The 22,503-nt window shown below is 42.5% G+C and overlaps 1 protein-coding gene across 1 annotated transcript in view; it reads left to right on the top strand.

The window, feature by feature from the left end:
- Positions 1 to 22,503, top strand: part of LOC140479500 (fatty-acid amide hydrolase 1-like) — a 75,869-nt gene that overhangs the window by 16,942 nt on the left and 36,424 nt on the right. Inside the window, exons 4-7 of the mRNA XM_072573332.1 lie at positions 8,723 to 8,839; positions 11,214 to 11,354; positions 13,863 to 13,996; positions 20,486 to 20,692. Of these exons, the coding sequence (XP_072429433.1) occupies positions 8,723 to 8,839; positions 11,214 to 11,354; positions 13,863 to 13,996; positions 20,486 to 20,692 (599 nt within the window). The remainder of the gene's footprint in view (positions 1 to 8,722; positions 8,840 to 11,213; positions 11,355 to 13,862; positions 13,997 to 20,485; positions 20,693 to 22,503) is intronic.

The following is a 22,503-nucleotide window of genomic DNA, read 5'->3' on the forward strand; positions in this document are numbered from 1 at the left end:
GTTCTAAACCCTGGAACACCCAGCAACCATTCCTGCCCCGAGAAACCCATGTCTCTGTTTTGGCCACAACATCATAGCACCAGGTACTGATCCATGCTCTAAGTTCATCACTTTTATTCTGATACTCCTTGTGTTAAAGCAAACACACTTTAACTGATCCCTTGGTTCCTTCCCAGGAAATTCCTTCCCACTGGCTGGTCTACCTCTTGCTATTGCCTCATCTCCATCAACTCTCACCACAGGTATATAGCTCAGGTTCCCACCCCCCCTGCCATACTAGTTTAAACCCTCCTGAACCACTCGAGCAAACCTTCCCCGCCAGTTCAGATGCAACCCATCCTTCATGTACAGGTCCCACCTTCCCCAGAAGGCATCCCAATTCTCTACATATCTGAAGCCCTCCCTCCTACACCAGCTGCACAGCCACGCGTTAAGCTGCGCCCGCTCCCTGTTCCTCGCCTCGCTATCTCGTGGCACCGGTAGTAAACTAGAGAACACTACTCTGATCGTCCTGCTTTGCAGCTTCCATCCTAATGCCCTGAAATCACTTTTTATATCCTCAATCCTTTTCCTGGCTATATCATTAGTGCCAAATGTAACACGATTTCTGGCTGTTCGCCCTCCCCTTTCAGAACCTTATACACCCGATTTCTGGCTGTTCGCCCTCCCCTTTCAGAACCTTATACACCCGATCGGAGACGTACTGGACCCTGGCACCAGGGAGGCAACATACCTTTTGGGAATCCCGATCCTGACCACAAAATCTCCTGTTGATTCCCCTATCGAGTCCCCTACCACGAGTACTTTTCAATTCTGCCCCTTCCTTTCTTTTCCACAGTGTCAGGCTCAGTGCCAGAGAACTGACTGCTATGGCTTTCCTCTGGTAGGTCATCCCCCCCAGCAGTATCCAAAACGGTATACTTATTGCTGAGGGGAATGTCCACAGGAGATCTCTGCACTGTCTGTCTGTCCCCTTTCCTCCCCCTAACTGTAACCCATCTATCCTTGTCCTGAGCCTTAGGAGTGACCAACTCCCAGTAACTCCTCTCAATTACCCCCTCAGCCTCCCGAATGATTCGTAGTTCATCCAGCTCCAGCTCCAATTCCCTAACATGGTTTTCAAGGAGCTGGAGTTGGGTGCACTTCCTGCAGATGTCACCAGCGGAGACATGTGTCATGTCTCCCACCTGCCACATTCTGCAGGAGGAGTAAGCAACTGCCTTAGCATCCATACTCCACTTATCTGAACACCCACTCAGTACTGAAGTAGAAAGCTTAGTTCAAGTTGCTATAAAATTAATAACAAACTTATATTCAATAGAGGAAGTTTAGAATGAACCTTACCTTATTAACTCGGTTAGAGGAGGAGGGCGGGTGGGAGACTCTACAGTTGTAGAGTCTCTGGTTTAGCCGCCTTACTGATATATATGGTCACTGCTTTCCTTCCCGGCTGCCCCTCTGGTCCTCGTCACTTCCCCCGCTGTTCCTGCTCCTTCTGTGAAAGCGAAAGCACCGCTGTCCGCTACCGGTAAGTAGTTTTAAAAAACTGCCTTACCTTAGCTGCAGTCTTTCGGGTTTGTCTTACCTCGGCTGCTGCTCGCAGTCAAACATGTCAAAACTCTGCCACATTTTGATGAGAAAGATGTTGAAGCCTTCTTTATTTCATTTGAAAAATTGTCTAGGCAGATGGAGTAATCTGAGGATTTATGGGTAATGCTAGTTCAGATTAAACTGGTCGACAGAACTAGTGAGGTATTTGCCGCACTGTCAGATGAGGGGTCAAGAGATTATGAAGAGGTTAAACAGACTATTTTAAGTGCTTGTGGGTATGTGTTTTGAAAACAGATAGGGTCTTTTAGGCTCTATGCAAGAGCTGGAGGAGTCTAAAAACTGACTTCCAGAGATAGTAAGAATTCATATGGAGGAACAAAAAGTTCAGGAAGTGAGAAGAGTAGCAGAATTATCAGATGAATACATGTTGGTGCATAAGACAAACTTCCAGCCAGAATTTTGTCCTGTGAGGGATAGAAGTTGGGGGAAAGGGAGATCCTACATTATGAAACCAAGAGAAGAGACCACTGGTAAGAATTTACCACAGGATAAAAAAGAAGCCCAAGAGGTTGGAAAGGATGTGAAAGGCCTCAGGTGTTTTCACTATGGTAAAGTGGGACACGTAAAGTCACAGTGCTGGTCATTAAAGAAAGGCACTGTGGGAAAAGATTAGATTACATACAGTGTGGAAACAGGCCCTTCAGCCCAACAATTCCACACTGACCCTCCGAAGAGCAACAAACCCAGACCCATTCCTCTATGTTTACCCAACACTACAGGCAATTTAGCATGGCCAATTCACCTAACCTACATATCTTTTTTTGGACTGTGGGAGGAAACCGGAGCACCTGGAGGAAACCCATGCAGACAATGTGCAAACTCCACACAGACAGTTGCCTGATATGGGAATTGAACCCGGGTCTCTGGCACTGTGAGGCAGCAATTTTGACCACTGTGCCACCATGCCGCCCATAAAAGCGGTGGTTAAAGAAGCTAAGCTAGTGGCATTAGTAAAAGTGGTAAAGGAGACACTAACAAGAGCCGAGGAACATATAGAACATAGAACATAGAACAATACAGCACAGAACAGGCCCTTCGGCCCACGATGTTGTGCCGAACTTCTAACCTAGATTAAGCACCCATCCATGTACCTATCCAAATGCCTCTTAAAGGTCGCCAATGATTCTGACTCTACCACTCCCTCGGGCAGCGCATTCCATGCCCCCACCACTCTCTGGGTAAAGAACCCACCCCTGAATCTCCCCTATACCTTCCACCCTTCACCTTAAATTTATGTCCCCTTGTAACACCCTGTTGTACCCGGGGAAAAAGTTTCTGTCTGTCTACTCTATCTATTCCCCTGATTATCTTATAAACCTCTATCAAGTCACCCCTCATCCTTCGCCGTTCCAACGAGAAAAGGCCGAGAACTCTCAACCTATCCTCGTACGACCTACTCTCCATTCCAGGCAACATCCTGGTAAATCTTCTCTGCACCCTCTCCAAAGCTTCCACATCTTTCCTAAAGGAGCTGCAGGAGAGTGCACAGCCGAGGAAGGGGCTGGGTATGAAGCTAGTATCTGATCTCTACAAAGAATTTGCCTCTGTGGGTAGAGTTTACTCAGAAAGAACAGGGGGAGAAGGACAAGGAGTTATAATTTTGAGAGATACAGGATCTAACCAGTCACTGATAGTAAGGGATGAGCGAATTTGCACTCTTTCTGTTCTGTTACCCGAGAGTGTGGTAATTTGTGGGTTGGATGGACAGAAATTGAGCATTCCCCGATGTAAGATCAGTTTGGAGTGCCAACGTAAGACTGGGGAATTTACAGTGGGAGTGATTGTCAGAGTGTCAGTTCCAGGAACTCAGTTTGTTCTTGGGAATGATTTGGCAGAATCCAAGGTGGGTGTGACAACCCTTGTTGTGGAGAAGCCCAAGGAAGATCAAGAAACTGGGGAGTTAAAACAGAAATATCCTGATATTTTCCCAGACTGTGTGGTAACCAGATCACACTATCATAAGTCACAGCATGAAGCGAAAAGTAAAGAGAAAAATGAAGGAGTTGAGTTTCAGTTAGCAGATACCCTGTATGATGTAGTGGTGCAGGAAAAACATGAACAGGCACAGGGTCAGACAGAAGTGTTTAGTCCTGAAAGTCTAAGACTTTCAGGACTAAACAGCAAGATAAGACAATACAAGATATATATGTGGATATGTACTCTGAAAAGGAGGCAGAGAATATTCTGGAGGGTTATTATCTGAAAGATAGAATTCTAAGGTGAAAATGGAGACCACAGCAGGTTAGTGCAGAGGAGAAATGGGCCGCAACGCACCAAATAGTGTAGCCGGTAGCATACAGACAGGAAGTGTTATGGGTACTACACAAACTACCTGTAGGAGGTCGCCTAGGGACATGAAAGACTCAGGCTAAGGTACAAAAACATATTTATTGACCTGGAATGCACAAGGATGTAGTTAACTTTTGCGTACATGTCATACATGCCAAATGGTAGGTAAGCCACAGGCGGTAATAAAAACCAGCACCTTTGTTGCCAATTCCCGCATTTGAAGAACCTTTCATGCGGGTTATAATTGATTGTGTAGGTCCCCTCCTGAGAACTAAAAGTGGGAACCAGTACTTGTTAACCATAATGGAGGTGTCTGCCAGATTTCCGGAGGCAATTCCATTACGGAGTATCAAGGCAAAAAGGGTAGTAGAAGAGTTAGTAGCTTTCTTTACACGGTATGGGCTACCCAGAGAGATTCAGTTGACCCAAGGGTCAAATTTTACTGCTAGGCTGTTTAAGGAAGTTATAGATAGCTTAGGTATACAGCACTTTAAATGCAGTGCGTATCATCCTGAATCCCAAGGAGCTTTAGGAAGGTGGCATCAGACCTTGAAGACCATGTTGAGAGCATATTGTCAAGATTACCCGAATGATTGGGATAAAGATATCCCACTTAATATTGTTTGCCATTAGGGATGGCCAAAACAAATCTATTCAGTTCACTCCTTTTGAATTAGCTGAACAGCACCTAAAGCGGGCACAATATAGAATGAAGCAGGTGGCAGATAAAAGCTCTGAGACTTGGACGTTTTCCCAAGGGGTTAACATGTTAGTACTGTTACCAGTGATAGGAGATCCTTCAAAGCCAGGTTTAGAGGCCGCTATCAAATTGAGAAAAAGTTGAGTTAGGTGAACTATTTAGCAAAGATGCCAGACAGAAAAAGTGGTATTGGGTGTGTCACGTGAACATGTTGAAACTGTATTATACGAGAGAGAAAGAATTGGAGAAACAGGTGTTAGTTACTGCCCCTTGGAGTGAGGAATCAAATCCAGATGATAAGAATTTTGATGTGCCTCAAAATGGATTAAAAATTGAAGATGTCTTTGAGAGGTGGGATAGGTTAGTAAGCTATCTATCTCAAGAGCATAGAACACAATTGAAATATTTGTTACTGCAGGATAAGGACATATATAAGAATCACATGGGGAGGACTAATGCTACTGTACATGAAATAGATGAAGGGAATACTGCTCTGATAAAACAACATTCCTATTGCTTCCAAAGCCAGACAGGTCCAGGTGTAAGTGAAGGCAATGCTCAACGAAGACATCATCGAACCAAGCCAGAGCGAGTGGAGTTTGCCAATCTCTTAGTTCCCAACCTGGATGGGGCTCGACGATTCTGAGTGGATTATCGGAAGGTCAACACCATTACAAAATCGGACTCATATCCAATTCCTAGAGAGTCCGACAAGCCAGTTACATCACCAAGTTGGACGTAATGCGTGGTTACTGGCAGGTACCTTTATCAGAGACGGCGAACCAAATTTCTGCATTTGTAATTGTAAATGGGCTATATCAGTTTAAAGTGATTCTCTTTGGAATGAAGAACGCAGCTGTCATATTCCAAAGACTCATGAACAGAGTTATGGCTGAGTTAACAAACTGTATAGTCTATTTGGATGATGTAGTGATCTTTAGTAAATCCTGGAAAGATCATATGGTACAGTTGGCAGAGCTCTTTGAACAACTATGAGAAGCAAAACTGGTGATCAATTTAAATAAAACTGAATTTGTGAAAGCAGAGGTGATGTTCTTGGGACATAACATCGGTCATGGAAGGTTGACACCGCAGAATGCAAAGACAAAGGCCATCGAGGAACTTCCATGGCTAACCTCAAAGAAAGGGGTGCTTCAATTCTTAGTGCTCAATGGATTCTATCAGAAGTTTGTTCCGAACTTCAGCAGTGTAGTAGCACTGTTAACTGATTTGCTGAAGAAGAACACAAAGTTTCAGTGGACAGAACTATGCCAGTAGACATTTGACCATTTGAAAGCTATATTAAACCAGTTTTAGTTACATCAAACTTAATAAAACCTTTTAAAGTCACCATTGATGCTAGTGACATTGGAGTTGGAGTTGTATTACAGGAAGATGAGGATGGGATTGAACTGCCAGTTGGTTACTTTTCAAAGAAGATTACATCCACCAGAGGAAATACTCCATGTCAAAAAAGAGCTATTGAGTTTGGTACTGGCCTTACAACATTTTATTGTGTATGTCATGAACAAAGCATCAACGACAGTTGTGCACATGGATCACAATCCACTTACATTCTTAGAATGCTTTCAAGACAAGAATATGAGACTATTTCTTTGGAGTCTTGTGTTACAGACTGTTAATTTAAAAATCATACATGTTCCAGCCGTAAGACTGTAATCGCAGTTGCATTATTGTGGATTTGACTGATAAATTTTAGATGAGATTTGTATTAATTTAAAGTTTTATATATAGGTATATGGGAAGAAGTTACAGTGAACTTATACCAAAGTTATCCGTATGTTAGGATAATGTGTTTTAAAAATAGAAAAAAAAACCTGAAGCCATCTTTTCATTATGATGGTTCATTATTTTCTTAAGGAAGAGGTGTTATGAAGATGTGGATGCACTGTAACTTGAAGAGAGTTAAAAGTGACAGTACCAAGTGTTCTCAATAAGATATAATGTAATTTGTAGTCCAGCTACAGGGGTAGCTAGAGTAGTTGGTTGCCTGGAGTCAAAAACAGATTTGAATTGGGCCAATCAGTTTACATTATATCCCCCAAAAAAACCAAACTCCAATCAAGTTTGAATTTAGTATATTGACAATCTTAAAAGTCAATGACACATTCCGATGCTTTAGGAGTATAAGACTGGGGAAAATTGAAAAGTTGGGAGGAGAACTGCCAAGCTAGCATGTAGAGACTGCCAAAAAAATCTCTCTTAAAGTTACCTTTCTCAATCTATAACCTGTGAAGCAGAATCCTCAAGAAGAAGGAAAGAAGACTGGAATATAGAGAAAACCGAAAGCTGCCTGGTTTTGAGATAAGAAGTTTTGTTTTGTAAATCTTAATTGGGGATTTTATCAGACTAATATTGTAGAAGGAAAAGTAAATGATAGGTTAGAGGAAGGAGTTATAGAGTCATAGAGATGTATAGCATAGAAACAGACCCTTTGGTCCAACCCGTCCATGCTGACCAGATATCCCAACCCTATCTGGTCCCACCTGCCAGCACCTGGCCCATATCCCTCCAAACCCTTCCTATTCATATACCCATCCAAATGCCTTTTAAATGTTGCAATTGTACCAACCTCCACCACTTCCTCTGGCAGCTCATTCCATACACATACCACCCTCTGTGTGAAAAAGTTGCATCTTAGTCCCTTTTATATCTTTCCCCTCCAACCCTAAACCTATGTCCTTTAGTTCTGGACTCCCCCACCCCAGGGAAAAGACTTTGTCTATTTATCCTATCCAGTCCTGTCATAATTTTGTAAACCTCTATAAGGTCACCCCTCAGCCTCCGATGCTCCAGAGTTGTAAATGGTTGTTAGTTAATCATTCTCTGATATACTTTAAGAAATAAAATTGTTAACCTTTACTTTAAATAGTTCCTGTCCTCTTGAAGTTTCACAGATTACCACATGGGATAAATCTTTTCTGTGTTGTGGTTTAAGTTAAGCAGGAGAGTTTACCTTGTGTCATAACAAGAGTGAGCCATGTAGTATGGACTGGGTATGGGTGGCAGATTTTCTCTTCTGATAAAGGTTAGATAACCAGTTGGTTTAGTCATTCCAGATGCAGTCTGGAAATCGCTAAATGTGTTGAATAACTTTTCACAAAATCTCAGTTCTTAATACAGTACTGTTCACTGTTGTACCAGACAGTTAATCTTCAGGCTAGTTTTTTTGGGGATCAAAGTTGGTGACATAAAGTGATTTGATCAGAGCATGGTGCATCTTAACTGCTTCTTCTTCCTTTGTTTTCTGCTCAGGTACACATAATATGGGAAAATAACATGGGAAGCAAAATTCACAATTCATTTATAGTAGCAGGATTGAAATGATGAGTTTCATAAAATAGTTAGCAATCTGATTATGTGCATTTAGCTTGGATGAGAAGGGAAAAGGTATTATAGCTAGCACTTGCCCTAGCACCTGGCCTTCTGCTTCTCTACTGCTGACCTCCCTCTGGGCCTATGCCACTTCAAGAGGATGTGGGAGCATGAAATGTGGACAACATGAGTACGAGTGTCTTCAATTCCCATTGCAGTGATTTATCAATCTTTGTCTTGGCTATGGAGAGCAGGAGTAGTGGTATAATCAGATGCTGCTCCTGATGTTGGCATGTTCTGTCCCCAGCAAGCTTTCCAAATATAGTGGTTTCCCTCGAGCCCTTCTTCCCAGTTACTGGGCCCTGGTGTATCATCTCTGTATTCCAAGCCCTGATTGGGAGGTATAGTTACCTGCATGGATCAAAGGGAGGGATGGAAAATTAAAAGCTGAATAATTCATGGGCCCTTATAACTACAGATGTTGACCCATTCATTTGGATAAGTACAATGTCCTGGATTGAATCATCCTCTGAATCCTTCTTCTGACTTATTTGAATTTTGAAGAAATATTAACAAAGTAATAAGTAGACGGTTAGTAATAGATTTGGTATTGAATCAGACCTAACTTTCCTTTGTTTTCTTTCATTTTATATTCCATTTGGTCAAGTCTCCTTTATGCGCTTGCGGCATACTTTGTTCCTGAACCTGAATGTCATAGCATCTGAATTGATCCATCAGTAACTGGCTGTTTACAATATAACCAAGAAAATTTTCTCTTCCTCCTAGGAAACCTATCAAGGAAACAGTGATTCTGCCCACTTTTTCTCACTTCCTGATCTCTGTAAGTCGATAAACAAAGGGGATGTATCACCAAGTTACGTGTTGCATGCTTATCTGGAGCAGGTAAGAGAAAAGCCATGGCTTCACATCAGGCATAAAAGCAGATGTAGGCCACTTACCTTTAGATCCTGCTCAGTCATTCATTGCTATCATGGCTGACCTGTGATATAAATCCATCGATCCATCCATCATCCATTCTTATCCCCATCGGTTAACAAAAATCTCATTGAGGTTTTGAAACTAACAATTGATCCTCTACTACCAATTGTCATTTTTGAAAGAGAGTTCCAAATTTTTGGAACATTGAGTCATAGAGATGTACAGCATAGAAACAGACCCTTTGGTCCAACCCGTCTATGCTGACCAGATATCCCAACCCAATCTAGTCCCACTTGCCAGTACCCGGTCCATATCCCTCCAAACCCTTCCTATTCATATACCCATCCAAATGCCTCTTAAATGTTGCAATTGTACCAGCCTCCACCACATCCTCTGGCAGCTCATTCCCTATACACGTACCACCCTCTGCGTGAAAACGTTGTCCTGTAGGTCTCTTTTATGTCTTTCCCGTCTCACCCTAAACCTATGCTTTCTAGTTCTGGACTCCCTGACCCCAGGGGAAAGACTTAGCCTATTTACCCTATCCATGCCCCTCATAATTTTGTAAACCTCTATAAGGTCACCCCTCATCCTCCAACGCTCCAGGGAAAACAGCCCCAGCCTGTTCAGCCTCTCCCTGTAGCTTAAATCCTCCAACCCTGGCAACATCCTTGTAAATCTTTTCAGAACCCTTTCAAGTTTCACAACATCTTTCTGATAGGAAGGAGAACAGAATTGCACGCAATATTCCAACAGTGGCCTAACCAATGTCCTGTACAGCCGCACCATGACCTCCCGACTCCTGTACTCAATACTCTGACCAATAAAGGAAAGCATGCCAAACGCCTTCTTCACTATCCTATCTACCTGCGACTCCACTTTCAAGGAGCTATGAACCTGCACTCCAAGGTCTCTCTTTTGCATGTAGAAGTATGTCCCAATTTCACTCTGTGTGAATTTTCTCCCCTCTGCCAATATGTTCCCCTGGTTGTTTGGAAAGGACTGATGGTTATTGGACATATAGTTGCCTGCGTAGCAGCAATGCTCCTCCAAAACTCACAAACAGCTTATGTAGTGTAGACGGTGAATGTCAGCAGGCAAATATTTTCTGAAAAACTTGATCATTGCACCTCCTTACAAAAACGCCTACCAGCTAATTACTACCCAGGTCCAGGTACACAATGCCTCCCTTAAATTGTGATTTGGAGTTGCTGGTGTTGGACTGGGGTGTACAAAGTTAAAAATCACACAACACCAGGTTATAGTCCAACAGGTTTAATTGGAAGCACACTAGCTTTCGGAGTGGTGCTCCTTCATCAGGTAGTTTTCACACTAGCTTTCGGAGCGCCGCTTCCCATTAAACCTGTTGGATGATAACCTGGTGTTGTGTGATTTTTAACTTTGTCCTTCCCTAAATTATTTCCTGCTTATTCAACTACTCCAACAAGACCCTTGTCCATTGGCCTCAGCGTGAGAGGGGAAGACTACTGTGGCTCACACTAGGGTCTTTCTAGTCTGCAATCTCTAGTGTCTTTAGCCTGAGAGTCACAGATTTCCAAACTCTTAAATTTTCCTCCAATAAACCATTGCTGTGTTGTCCATTCCACTTATTGACATGAGTTAATCATTCAACATGGACTCTGACATTCACTGATTGTAATTTGTCCATCGGGATCCATAGCTCAGGGGTTAGAGTGCAGGTCTTGTAAGCCAGAGGTCATGAGTTCAAATCTCACTGGGGCCTCTTCGCACTTAGGGGTGGCACGGTGGTTCAGTGGTTAGCACTACTGCCTCACAGCATTAGGGTCTCAAGTTCAATCCCTGCCTTGGGTGACCGTATGTGTGGAGTTTGCACGTGTCTGCGTGGGTTTCCTCCCACAGTCACAAAGATGTGTAGGTCAGCTAAATTGCCCATAGTGTTAGGTGCATTAGTCAGAGGCAAGTGGGTCTGGGTGGGTTACTCTTCGGAGGGTCGGTGTGGACTGGTTGGGCTGAAAGCCCTGTTTCCATATGCTAGGAAATCTAAATCTAAACTTGGCTTGCTAATCTGAAGGTAAGAAAAGTTATGGATGAGTAGCTTTGCAATGTAGAAATGTGAGTGTGTTTTTTCTGAAACTTGGATGTATTCTCTGTTCTTTCCTCTACCAATTTAGTCAGCAAAAAGAGTGGGAGTAATGTGTGACCTGTGGAAGGCTTCTGAAGATATTTGAAGTCACTCACAATACTATGCCTTGCAGGAAATAGGAAAATTACGCCATAGATATTGAACATGTAGTAGATATAGTAATTACTGTAAATGCTATGATAAAGTTGTGGTTTTCTATTCATTGTTTTGAAGGCTTTGGAGGCCACAAGAAAGTTCAACTGCATTGTAGACTTTCTTCCTGAATGTCAAACACAACTTGCAGATTTGCATAATGTAAAGAAAGGACTCCTGTATGGTGTTCCCGTCAGCATCAAAGAAAGTATTAACTACAAGGTACAGATTTTTTTTTGGAAAGTGCATTAAATATTGTGCATTATAAGTTCTTTGGAATTTGAAGATGCTTATTGGTGTGTTTTATGTTACATTACTTAAGGAGATTAAAGTATTGAATAGAGAGCAGGTGCCATATCTATTTCAATTCAGTACAGTTTTCCATCTCAAAAGCATTGACTACTTGTCATCATTTAGTGTAACATTGCAGGCTCTAGTCACTCTGATTTCTTGGACAACTGGTCTTTATTCACAGATGAGTGTTGACACAGCTACACAAGTGTTGGAATCTCCCAGTAGATCGCAGCAGATTAACAGGGCTCTGTGTGAGCTCTTGTTCACGGCCCATTCGCTCCTATCTGCTTTCCTATTGGTTTCACTTTTGTTTCTGCTCTTTTCTTTTGCTTTATTCTCCTTTCCTTTTGGTCTTCTTTTCTTTTTTGTAGTGTATTGGTCAGCATCAATGCCATAGCAGGGAGAGAGGGCTGTATGTGGAGTGGCAGACGTGGCTCTTCCTTGTGATTGGAGGCATCAGCAGCGGCACTGAGGACATTCTCCAACCATTCGGGGTTATGGCAGCGGCAGCAAAGCTCCTCCAGCCTCTGTGGATGGTGGCACCAGTGCCAGTGGCACAGTACTCATCAGGATGGCAGTGCTGGCAAGGAGACATCTGCAGCTGAAGCAGGACTTGTGGCTTGGCAGCAGCCTGGTCTGGCAGTTGAGCTGGGGTGTCTTGGTTGCAGGGTGAGTGTGGGTTCAGTGGCATCGGCAAAGTGGGCCCAGCAGCGATGAGATAGTGCCTAAAGTAGGGCTTATCCTACATTGGTGGGTCCAGCACAGGCAGCGGCAAGTTGGTGAAGGTCTCCCTGGACTAGGTTGGAAAGACTGATATTCTGAACTTTTTAACATTTTTATTTTTCTGATTTATTACTGTGACCTATAATACTGGATATTTATTTCTTTACTTTTCAAAGTTTTCTTTTGTCTCCTAAAAATTTGGTCTTAATTATCTGTACCTAGGTACCTTTGTACCCATGATGGCACTGTAATGCAACAATTGTAAACTTTTCACTGTATTTATTTGAGTACTTGTGACAATAAAGGTAATTCATTCCTTCATTCAATAGGGAACATTACAGTCAAACCTTAGATACTCTTGCCTGAAGTGCTTACATATGTAATTCCAGCTGCATTTGTTAAATAGTGAAGAAGTAAAACTCAGATTTCTTTCCCTTTACCCATCTGGAGACTGAGGTCAATTGTAACATTCCTACTGCCACCCTAAATGATGTTAGTTGACTTAATGCTGAGAAGGAATCAAACTTATAACATTTGTGATTTACCTGGCTCAGCAGCTTTAGAATCATAAAACCACACAGCAGTACAGCATAGAAACAGACCCTTTGGTCCAATTCGTCCATGCTGACCACATATCCTAACTTAATCTAATCCCATTTGTCAGCATTTGGTCCACATCTCTCTAATCCCTTGCTATTCATGTACCATTCTGATGCCTTTTAAACGTTGTAATTGTACGAGCCTCCACCACTTCCTCTGGCAGCTTATTCCATACACGTGCTTCCCTCTGTGTGAAAAAAGTGCTCCTCAGGTCCCTTTTACATCTTTCCCCTCTCATTTTAAACTTATACCGTCTACTTTTTGGACTCTTTGTCTATTTACACCCTGTCCAATGCTCCTCATAATTGTATAAACCTCTCCAAGGTCACTCCTCTGCCTCTGACACTTCAGTGAAAACAACCCCAGCCTATTTAACCTCTCCCTAAAGCTCAAGACCTCCAATCTGGCAACATCCTTGAAAATCATTTCTGAACCCTTCCAAGTTTTACAACATCTTTCCTATAGCAGGGACACCAGAACTGAACACAGTGATCCAATAGTGGCCTAACCAATGTCCTGCATAGCTGCAACATGACCTCCCAACTACTATACTCAATGCACTGACTCAATAAAGGCAAGCATACCAAATGGCTTCTTCACTACCCTGTCTCATAGAATTGTACAGCATGAAAGAGGTCTTTTGGTCCATTACGTCTGCACTGGTCATCAAGCATCTACCTACTCTCATCCCATATCCCAGTACTAGAAGCAGTTGCTGACTCTGATAATTTCAGTGAATAGCTTTTGCTGAAAAAGACATATTTTGTCAAAGCTTTTCATCTTGCATTTATCAGGACATGTTGCCTTGTGTAATAGTTCAGACTGTCGAGATGGCATTGTATTGCAGACCCAACATAATGATTATGCATGTGATATTTGCATGGGTTGGGGAGAGGATAGGTCCAATAAAATCCAGTTCCATCTTTCTGATTGCAATCTTTTCTTGCTTACTCTTAGCCATCTGAGATGTGAATTTTATTGATAATTCCAATAATCCCTGCACGATGAGAAGAATTAAAATTTTAATCAAGGTTCAACAAGCTATCTAGGCAAAATGTACTACAACCCAATTGGTTAACAATAATAACATGTTCTAAAATTATTTTAATACAGGATCATGATTCAACTTGTGGACTAAGGAAATTCATAAACAAACCAGCAAGGGAAGACAGTGTAATAGTTAAAGTGCTGAAGAAACAAGGAGCAATTCCATTTGTGAAAACCAATGTTCCTCAGACATTACTCAGGTAATATTCAATAGAATGCTATTGCAATTTATAGAGTCTTTAAGAACCAGGAGAAATGTTTAGTTGTGCTGATTACGGTCTACATTAAATAGACTTGAATGTATCAACATACTCCACATAAGATTTCTCATTGAATATTCCTTTAGTAAAGATAGAAATGTAACACCAAGGCTATCCATTACTGGAATAATCATAATACTGGAATAGTCAGGTGTTATTCTTGTACAATGTTACTTGCATATAAATAAATGTGTACACATGTATAAAGAATACGTTAAAAAAACCCAAAATATCAGTGAATGTTAGAAGTCAGAAACAAAAACAGAAATTGCTGGAATATCTCAGCAGGTCTGACAGCAGCTGTGAAGAGAGCTCAGAGTTAATGTTTTGGGTTCAGTGAACTTTCTTCAGAACTCAATTTTCTCAGATTTCTCTCGCAGATGCTACCAGACGTGCTGAGCTTTTTCATGAATCTTTTGAACTGTTGACCCCAGGAAGCTTAGTCAAAGGTAGATATTACAGGATTTGGTGTTCTAGGTGAATTTAGAAACATGGGGATAGTGTGGAAAAATGGAGTTGAATTAGAAGATTAGACAACAGTATTTACTTGTTAGTCTAATTCAGTTCTTGGTCATTGATGACCCTTCAGAATGTTGACTGTGAAAGACTTGGCAATGATAATTACACTGACTATCAAGAGATGAAGGTTATTTTATCTTTTGTTGCATATGGTCATTATCTGGCATTGTTTAGTGTGACACAAATGTGACTTGCCATTGGCCAGTCCAAGGCTAGATACTGTCCAGGTCTTGCTGTATGCGGCTATGAACTGCTTCAGTTTTTGAGGAATTGTGAGTGGTACTGAGCACTGTGCATTCAACAACAAACATCCTCACCCTTGACATTGTACCAGAAGTAATTCCATTGATAAAGCAGCTAAAGATTGTTGGACCTAGAGCTACCAGGAGACACTCCTGTAATAATGTCTTGAGATTGAGAAGATTGGTTCTCAACAACTACAAATCTCTTCCTTTGCGCTAGACGCCAACCAGTAGAGTTTTTCATTGAATCCTCATTGCCTTCAGTTTTACTGGGGTGAATTATTGTCACATGTGTTGATGTCAAGTTGCTTCCCAGTGTCCAATCACTGGTTAGGGTCTAATCTATCTTCTTAATATATTTTGAGATGGTTTGGTCTAGTCCATAAAAATACTCCCCACGAACTTCAGCTATTTTGAGTCCCTGGTGTCTACCCATAAGCCTCCTTTTTGTCTTTTAATCCAATGCTGTATATCCCTCAAAATCCAGGGTTCACAAGATTTGATGGTCCCATCCTTTTTCTACAATGGAACATGTTGGCCCTGTATTCTCCATGTTTCCTTTTTGAATTAATCTGTTCTGAGGCAGGTTTACCTGAAAGTATCTGCCCCCAGTCCTCTGTCGCCAAATCATATCTGATCTTATTAAAATCAAAATCCAGATTATGACTTTGATTTCAGTCTCATTCTTGTCCTTTTTCTTTACAATCTTGAATCTAATGGAGTTATGATCGCTGTCTGCAAAATGATCTCCCACTAATACTTCAGCCATTTGCCTGGCTTTGTTACCACAAGTTAAGTCCAGGACTGCCCCTTCTTTGCTGGGCCTTCCATGTACCAGTTTAAAAAGATCTCTTGAAGGTATTTTTAAGAATTGTGTTCCACTAAAGATTATGACTATCCCAGTTAATGTTGGGGAAATTGAAATCCTTTACTATCACCTGCAATAGTATTTGGATTAGAATTAGGGTTATTATTTTGACACTTACCTGAAATTTTCCTACATGATCCTCTCTTCCGTTTCTCTTGGATTGCTAGTCCTTTTTGGTTTTTAGGTTCAACCCATATGGCTAGTTTTGAGGAGCCTTCTAAATTCCTCCTTACTGCTGAAATGGATTTCCTGTTCAAAATGTTGGGGCTCAGGGGAAAAGGAGAAAAGTTGGCAGCATAGTTTGATGTAGGGGGTGTAGGGAGCATGGTGGAAATGGACTGTGGGGTAGTGCAAGTTAAAACAGGACAATGGAAGCTCTAGGTGGGTACTTGACAGTTGGGCAAAGCTTGGTGCAGATGGCGCCAACATGAGCTAAATTCCCTGCCATTGCTTGCTGTTGACAAAAACTGGAAAATGACTGGGACAATACCCACAGAAGGCATATTCAGTGTTAGTTCACTCAGCAAAAGCACGGCATCCACACCTGCTGGATGCTAGGCCATTGAAAGGACAAATACATGAAATATGCATTTCCAAGCTGCAGCTATTGAATTTGCAATTATGTCATCATCCGTTGCATTGTATACAAAGTCAATGTGCTTAGCATTCAAGTGTTGGTCAAAAGCCATTTGCACCAGGTCATGCAAATTAAACTTTGGCATCTCAATAAAGCAGACATTAGTGGCAATGACCTACAAAGAGATGAAAACGGGCCAAAAGCACCCCAGAGCTTGAAAGATGCCATGGTAGGCAGAGATGATCACTTTGTCATTTTTCCTGTGAGTATTACAGTGGATTCTACAATGCAATGATAATCTCGACTGATATGGGTCTGAGATGGGGAGGGTGTCAATGTATACCAGCCACTCCCTTTTTGCTGTAACACGGTGGCCCCACAGCCAGGGAAGCACCTTCACCAAATGGTGCACATGCTGAGGCTGAAGTTGAATAAATTATGATGACATTATATTAGATTCCCTACTGTATGGAAACAGGCCTTTCAGCCCAACAAATCCACACCAACCCTCCGAAGAGTAACCCACCCAGACCCCTACCCTGTATTTACCCCGGACTAATGCACAATGGATAACTTAGCATGGCCAATTCACCTGACCTGCACATTTTTGTGGGACGAAACTGAAGCACCCAGAGGAAACCCATAAAGACACAGGGAGAATGTGCAAACTCCACATAGACAGTTGCCCGAGGTGGGTATCGAACTTGGGCCCCGGCACTGTGACGCAGCAGTGCTAACTACTGAGTTACCATGTCACCCCGAGATGGTCTTTGTTATAAGGCATTGCCTGTCTTACTGCATGGAGGAGTGTGTACAGCCCACATCTGCTCCCCTGTCTATTCTCAGAGGTAATAACAACCTGTTTTGGTCCTTATGTTCCCAATGTAGGTTATTGTCAGCAAGGATCCTGCACCCAGCCGTGGTGAGACATTGACTGTTGTGTCTGCCTTCCGAAGAAGGTGAAGGCAGATGCAGAAGGACAAGTGACAAGCGGCATTCATGCCACACAAATGCCTGGCTATAACTATCACCAACATGGGAAAATCTAACCACCATCCCTTGACATCCAATGGAGTGACCATTATTGCATCCCCCACTGTCACTATTGACTAGAAGCTCAACTGGACTTGCCACAAAAACACAGTGGCTACAAGAGCAGGTCAGAAGCTAGAAATACTGCAGCAAGTAACTCACCTTCTGACACCCAAAAGCCTTTCTATCATCTACCAGGTACAAGTCAGGAGTATGATGGAATAAACACTTACCTGGATGGGTGAAGCATTAACAACACTCAAGAAGCTTGACGCCATGCAGGACAAAGCAGCCCACTTGATTAGCACCACATCCACAAACATCCATTCCCTTCACTGCTGACACTCAGTAGCAGCAGTGTGTAATGTCTACAAGATGCACTGCAGAAATTCACCAAGGCTCCTGAGACAAACCTTCCAAACCAATGGCCACTTCCACCTAGAAGGACAAGGGCAGCAGGTACATGGGGACACCACCTCTTGTAAGTTCCCTTCCAAGCCACTACCATCCTGACTTGGAAATATATTGCTGTTCCTTTACTATCGATGGGTCAAATTTCTGGAATTCCCAGCCTAAGGGCATTGTGGGTCAATCTGCAGCAGGTGGACTGCAGCAGTTCAAGGCGACAGCTCACCACCACCTTCTCAAGGGCAACTAGGGACAGAGAATAAATTCTGGCCCAGCTAGTGATGCCCACATTCCAAAAATGAATAAAAGAAAAATCTGAAGGCAAGACCAGACTGCAATGAAGGCTGAGGAGCACCTGGCCTGGGCAGGAGGTCACAGATACACAGCCCCTTAGGGTGTATCGATGCTGCAAGAGGATCAGGGATTTTTGCTCCAACCTCCATTTCCTGAGGATGAGTGAAGTGCAATGTTGACTCACGCTCTCATGTGTCTTGTGACAGTGACAGAACCATGCTGGAAGCTGGAGTGAGACCTGAGGGCTGCAGCAGTGTGACGCTCCTATCAGCTCAGTCAGCTTCCCAGTGATGAGATCATTTCATCATCCATTTGCATTGCATGCAAAGTCAACGTTCTTAGTGTTCAAATGCTGGTTGAAAGCCATTTATACCACACCATGGGAATTACACTTTGGGTGTGTACAGTAGACCATCATGGACTGTGAAATAGTCAATGGTTATCAATGTGGGGGCAGTCTGCAGCCCAAAGCCCTGCAGCTGATAACATTTAAGGTGCAGATCCAGGTACTTTCTAAAAGAGTTTAGGGTCTCTTCCTGCACCACCAACTCAGGCCGTGAATTCCAGACACCCACCCACCACCCTCCATGTAAAAACATTTTTCTTCACATCCCTTCTAATCTTTCTGCCACTGAGTTTGAATTTCTGACCCCTGGTTTTTGAAATCTTTGCCAAGGGAAACAGGTTCCTCCATCTACTTGTCTCTACCCCTCACAATTTTGTATACCTCAATCATGTCACCCCTCAGCCTTCTCTGTTCCAAGGAAAATAACCCCAACCTCTTCATTCTCTCCTTGGAGCAACAATTCTGCAGCCCTGGCAACATTTGAGTAAATCTTCTGTGCACTCCCTCCAGAGCAATTACATCCCTCCTATAAAGTGGTGACCAGAACTGCATGTAATACACCAATTGTGGCCTCACCGGTGTCTTACACAGTTTCATCATTCTATCCCTACTTTTATACTTTACACTTCATCAATGAAGGAGAGCATTCCATATGACTTCTTTGCAACCTTTTCTATCTGTACTGCTACTTTCAGGGGACCTGTACATCATTGGTGAGACAGGGAGTAGGTGAAGCTGAAAGGCAGAGAGTGGTACTCATTCTCAGTCCAGACAATTCAAAAGGTGACATGATAGTAACCTCAATTAGAATTGTTTGATTAGTTCCCTGTATCTAATGTTCCCCAACTGGACAATGCGTAATGTATGTCTATAGAGTAGTGATGATTTAGAGAGAGTGTTTAGGTGAGATTTAGCTAAGGACAGGGAAAATATCTGGCCTGTCGATGAAACAGTGACTATGGTGAGAGAATGAGGTTGTATATGCATGGAAAGGGTGAGCAGATTGGCTTTTGTGGCTACTGTGCCATTTTGCTGGTGTGGAGCAACGCGAGACTGCCAATACTTGTCCAGTGCACAGCAGCCTTTGAGATGACACAGGCACCAGAATACCAGTCTATCAGGGAATATTCAGTGAGTGGGGAACTGCTCTGGAAACAGTGGCTGGTAGGAGCTAGAATCAATCGAGAGAGTTCTAACAGAGGTGGAGTATGTAGTAACAGAAACCAGTTTGGTAAGATATTTAAAAGACATTTGGACAGGTACATGATTATGAAAGTTTTAGAGGGATATGGGCCAAACACTGACAAATGGCATTAGTTTAGTTTGGAAAACCTGGTCTGCATGGATGAATTGGACTGAAGGGTCTGTTTCCATGCTGTTTAACTCTATGATGGTACATGGTGAGAAATCTGAGTCAGCCTCCTGGAGAGAAACCTTCTGTGAAACTAACAGAAACTGACATTTCATTAAAAAACATAAAATTCAGTCCTTTGAAGCCAAAAAGGAAACAGTTGTCTTTTTAAATTTAAATCTCACTTGTGAGTAATCATATTACATTGGACTCACTTAATTCACATGTTCATTACTGGTTTTAGTTGCACCTAGCTGGGTCAGAGAACTAAATGCATCATTGTGGTGGACATTGATGGTCACAGGGTCTTCGGAACATTTCCTTTGTTATCGAAGAAACATTGTTGTATTTTGTTGTCACTGTTTACTGAATGCCCACGTTAGTATCCTGTATATTTGTCACTTTGTGGGATATTGCAGAATTTGCAGATTCAGTTGGCCTGCCCTTCAATGTAAAAAACATTGTCTGTAATCACTGTCAACGGGAATAATTGAAGCAGTGATCTTCTGATTCTCTACATACCATGTTCCTTCTTGTATGAATTCTATAAAATCGCATCCATCGATTCTTGTGAAATTCTCACAAGCTGACAACTGGATTGAGAAGCCCAATGTAAGTTTAGAAAATCTATTGTTTGACATATGTGGCTGAAGGTGGACTAATAAAGACTGGCCCTTCCTGAATAAATAAATGCACAAAACTTCTTTTGAAGGGAAATGGGAAGGTAAATTCATTTCCTGTTTTTATTAATTTCTCAGATCATCCCTAAAAATGTTTTTCTCTTTACAACAGCTTTGAGTGTAGTAATCCAATTTATGGACAAACCATCAATCCACTTAATGCCAAACGGTCACCCGGTGGGTCATCGGGTGGGGAAGCTACTTTGATTGCAGCAGGTGGCTCCATCCTTGGTATTGGAACTGATCTTGGTGGCAGCATACGCTTTCCTGCTGCTTGCTGTGGAATCTGTGGTTTCAAACCAACTTCAAATCGATTAAGGTAAGAAATTTGTTTATTGCTATTATGGGAACTGAGGTGGGCCATTGAGTTCCTCAAGAGTGGGAAAATCGACGATTCGGGCAGAAGCTCTTCATCATTCCTGATGAAGGCCTTTTGCCAAAACATTGATTTTCCTGCTTCTTGAATGCTGCCTGATCTGCTGTGCTTTTCCAGCACCACTTTAATCCAGACTCTGATCTCCAGCATCTGCAGTCCTCACTTTTGCCATTCAGTTCCTCAAGTCTGATCCATCATTCAGTTAGTTCATTGCTGGTCTGCAACTTGTCTCCATCTATCTGTTTTTGATCCATACCACTTTTTACTCAGAGTCATAGAGTCACACAGCACAGAAATGGACTCTTCAGTCCAATCAGTCCACACCGAACATAATCCCAAAGTAAACTAGTCCCACCTGCCTACTCATGTTTAGTAGAACTCTTCTTATCTCCACCTGAAAGTTTCCATCATACCAGCGTCGACCACCTATTGAGGGAGAGAGTTAAAGATTTCTATTGAAGTTTGTATGAACAAATACATTCTGATTTCACATCAGCATAGTGTAGCTCTAATCAATCAAGGATTCCCCACCACTGTGGTTGACAGGACCCTCAGTCATGTCCACTCTTCACCCATTCTTTTCCTTACCACAACAAAATAGTTCTCCTTGTCCCCACCTACCATCCCAAAAGTATCGACATCTGAAGCACCATTAGCTGCCATTTCCATCACCTCCAACAGATTGCCTCCACCAGACACATATTGCCCTCCACTCCCTTGTCAGCCTTCTGAGGGGAATGTTCCTTCCAGGACTACCCTGGTCCATTCCTCCTTTACTACCAACACATCCCCACAGCCCCTCAGCACCTTCCCTTGCCACTGCTGAAGGTGTAACACCTACTCACTTATTTCCTCCCTCCTCACTATCTAAGGCCTCAGACACACTTTTCAGGTGAAGTAGCATTTTACCTGAACTTCACTGAATCTAGTCTACTGTATTCATTTCTCACAGTGTGGTCTCCTCGACAGTGGGGAAACAATGGGCAGACTGGGTGACTGCTTTGCAAAGCACGTATGTTCTGTCAGCAAAAATAACCCTGAGCTTCCAGTGCCTGCCACTTTGACACATCATTGTTTTCCCTGGCGAACATCTCTGACTCAGGCTTGCTATGGTGCTCCATCAAAGCTCAGCACAATCCTGCAGCCTTTTGGACCCAATATCGAGTTCAAAAATGTTACAGCTTAAGCACTTTCTTCCATGTCCTTACTGTAATCCATGCACAAGGTCTTGTTATCATGTGGGCAGCTACTACAGACAACCCAGTGTCAGTTACTTATGTTCCCTATTTGCAGCTATTCTTTCTCCCAGGCTGCCCTTTCCCACTCCTTTGTTTGCCCAAGTACTTTTCTCTCTCAGGGCTCCATCTTACTACTGTCAACTCCCCTATCCCTGTTTTCAGCATATATACCCACCTTTTCCAAGTTACAATCAGTTCTGAGAAAGAACGTAACTCAGCATTTTAACTGTGATAAAAATATCAGAATAGTTGTCTTTGTGATAAAATAGGACATGTTTACACGGGTCCTCTGATCTTTGCATTGTCCTTCTCTGCATTCTGAGATTGTGTCATTACAAGATGTAGGTCTCACATCTTCCCTCTTCAAGTAAGTGCTTTTCGAGGTGAAATGGGAAGGAAAATAAACGAGGGTCAAGGTGACAACCATTCTGCCTCATTAGCATTTAAATGTGTCTATTTCAGCCATTAATTTTTAGCTACCAACTTTTTAAGTCGAAAGTGGAAAGCATTTTTGGT

Source organism: Chiloscyllium punctatum, chromosome 7 (genome assembly GCF_047496795.1).
Source record: "Chiloscyllium punctatum isolate Juve2018m chromosome 7, sChiPun1.3, whole genome shotgun sequence".
NCBI lineage: Eukaryota > Metazoa > Chordata > Chondrichthyes > Orectolobiformes > Hemiscylliidae > Chiloscyllium > Chiloscyllium punctatum.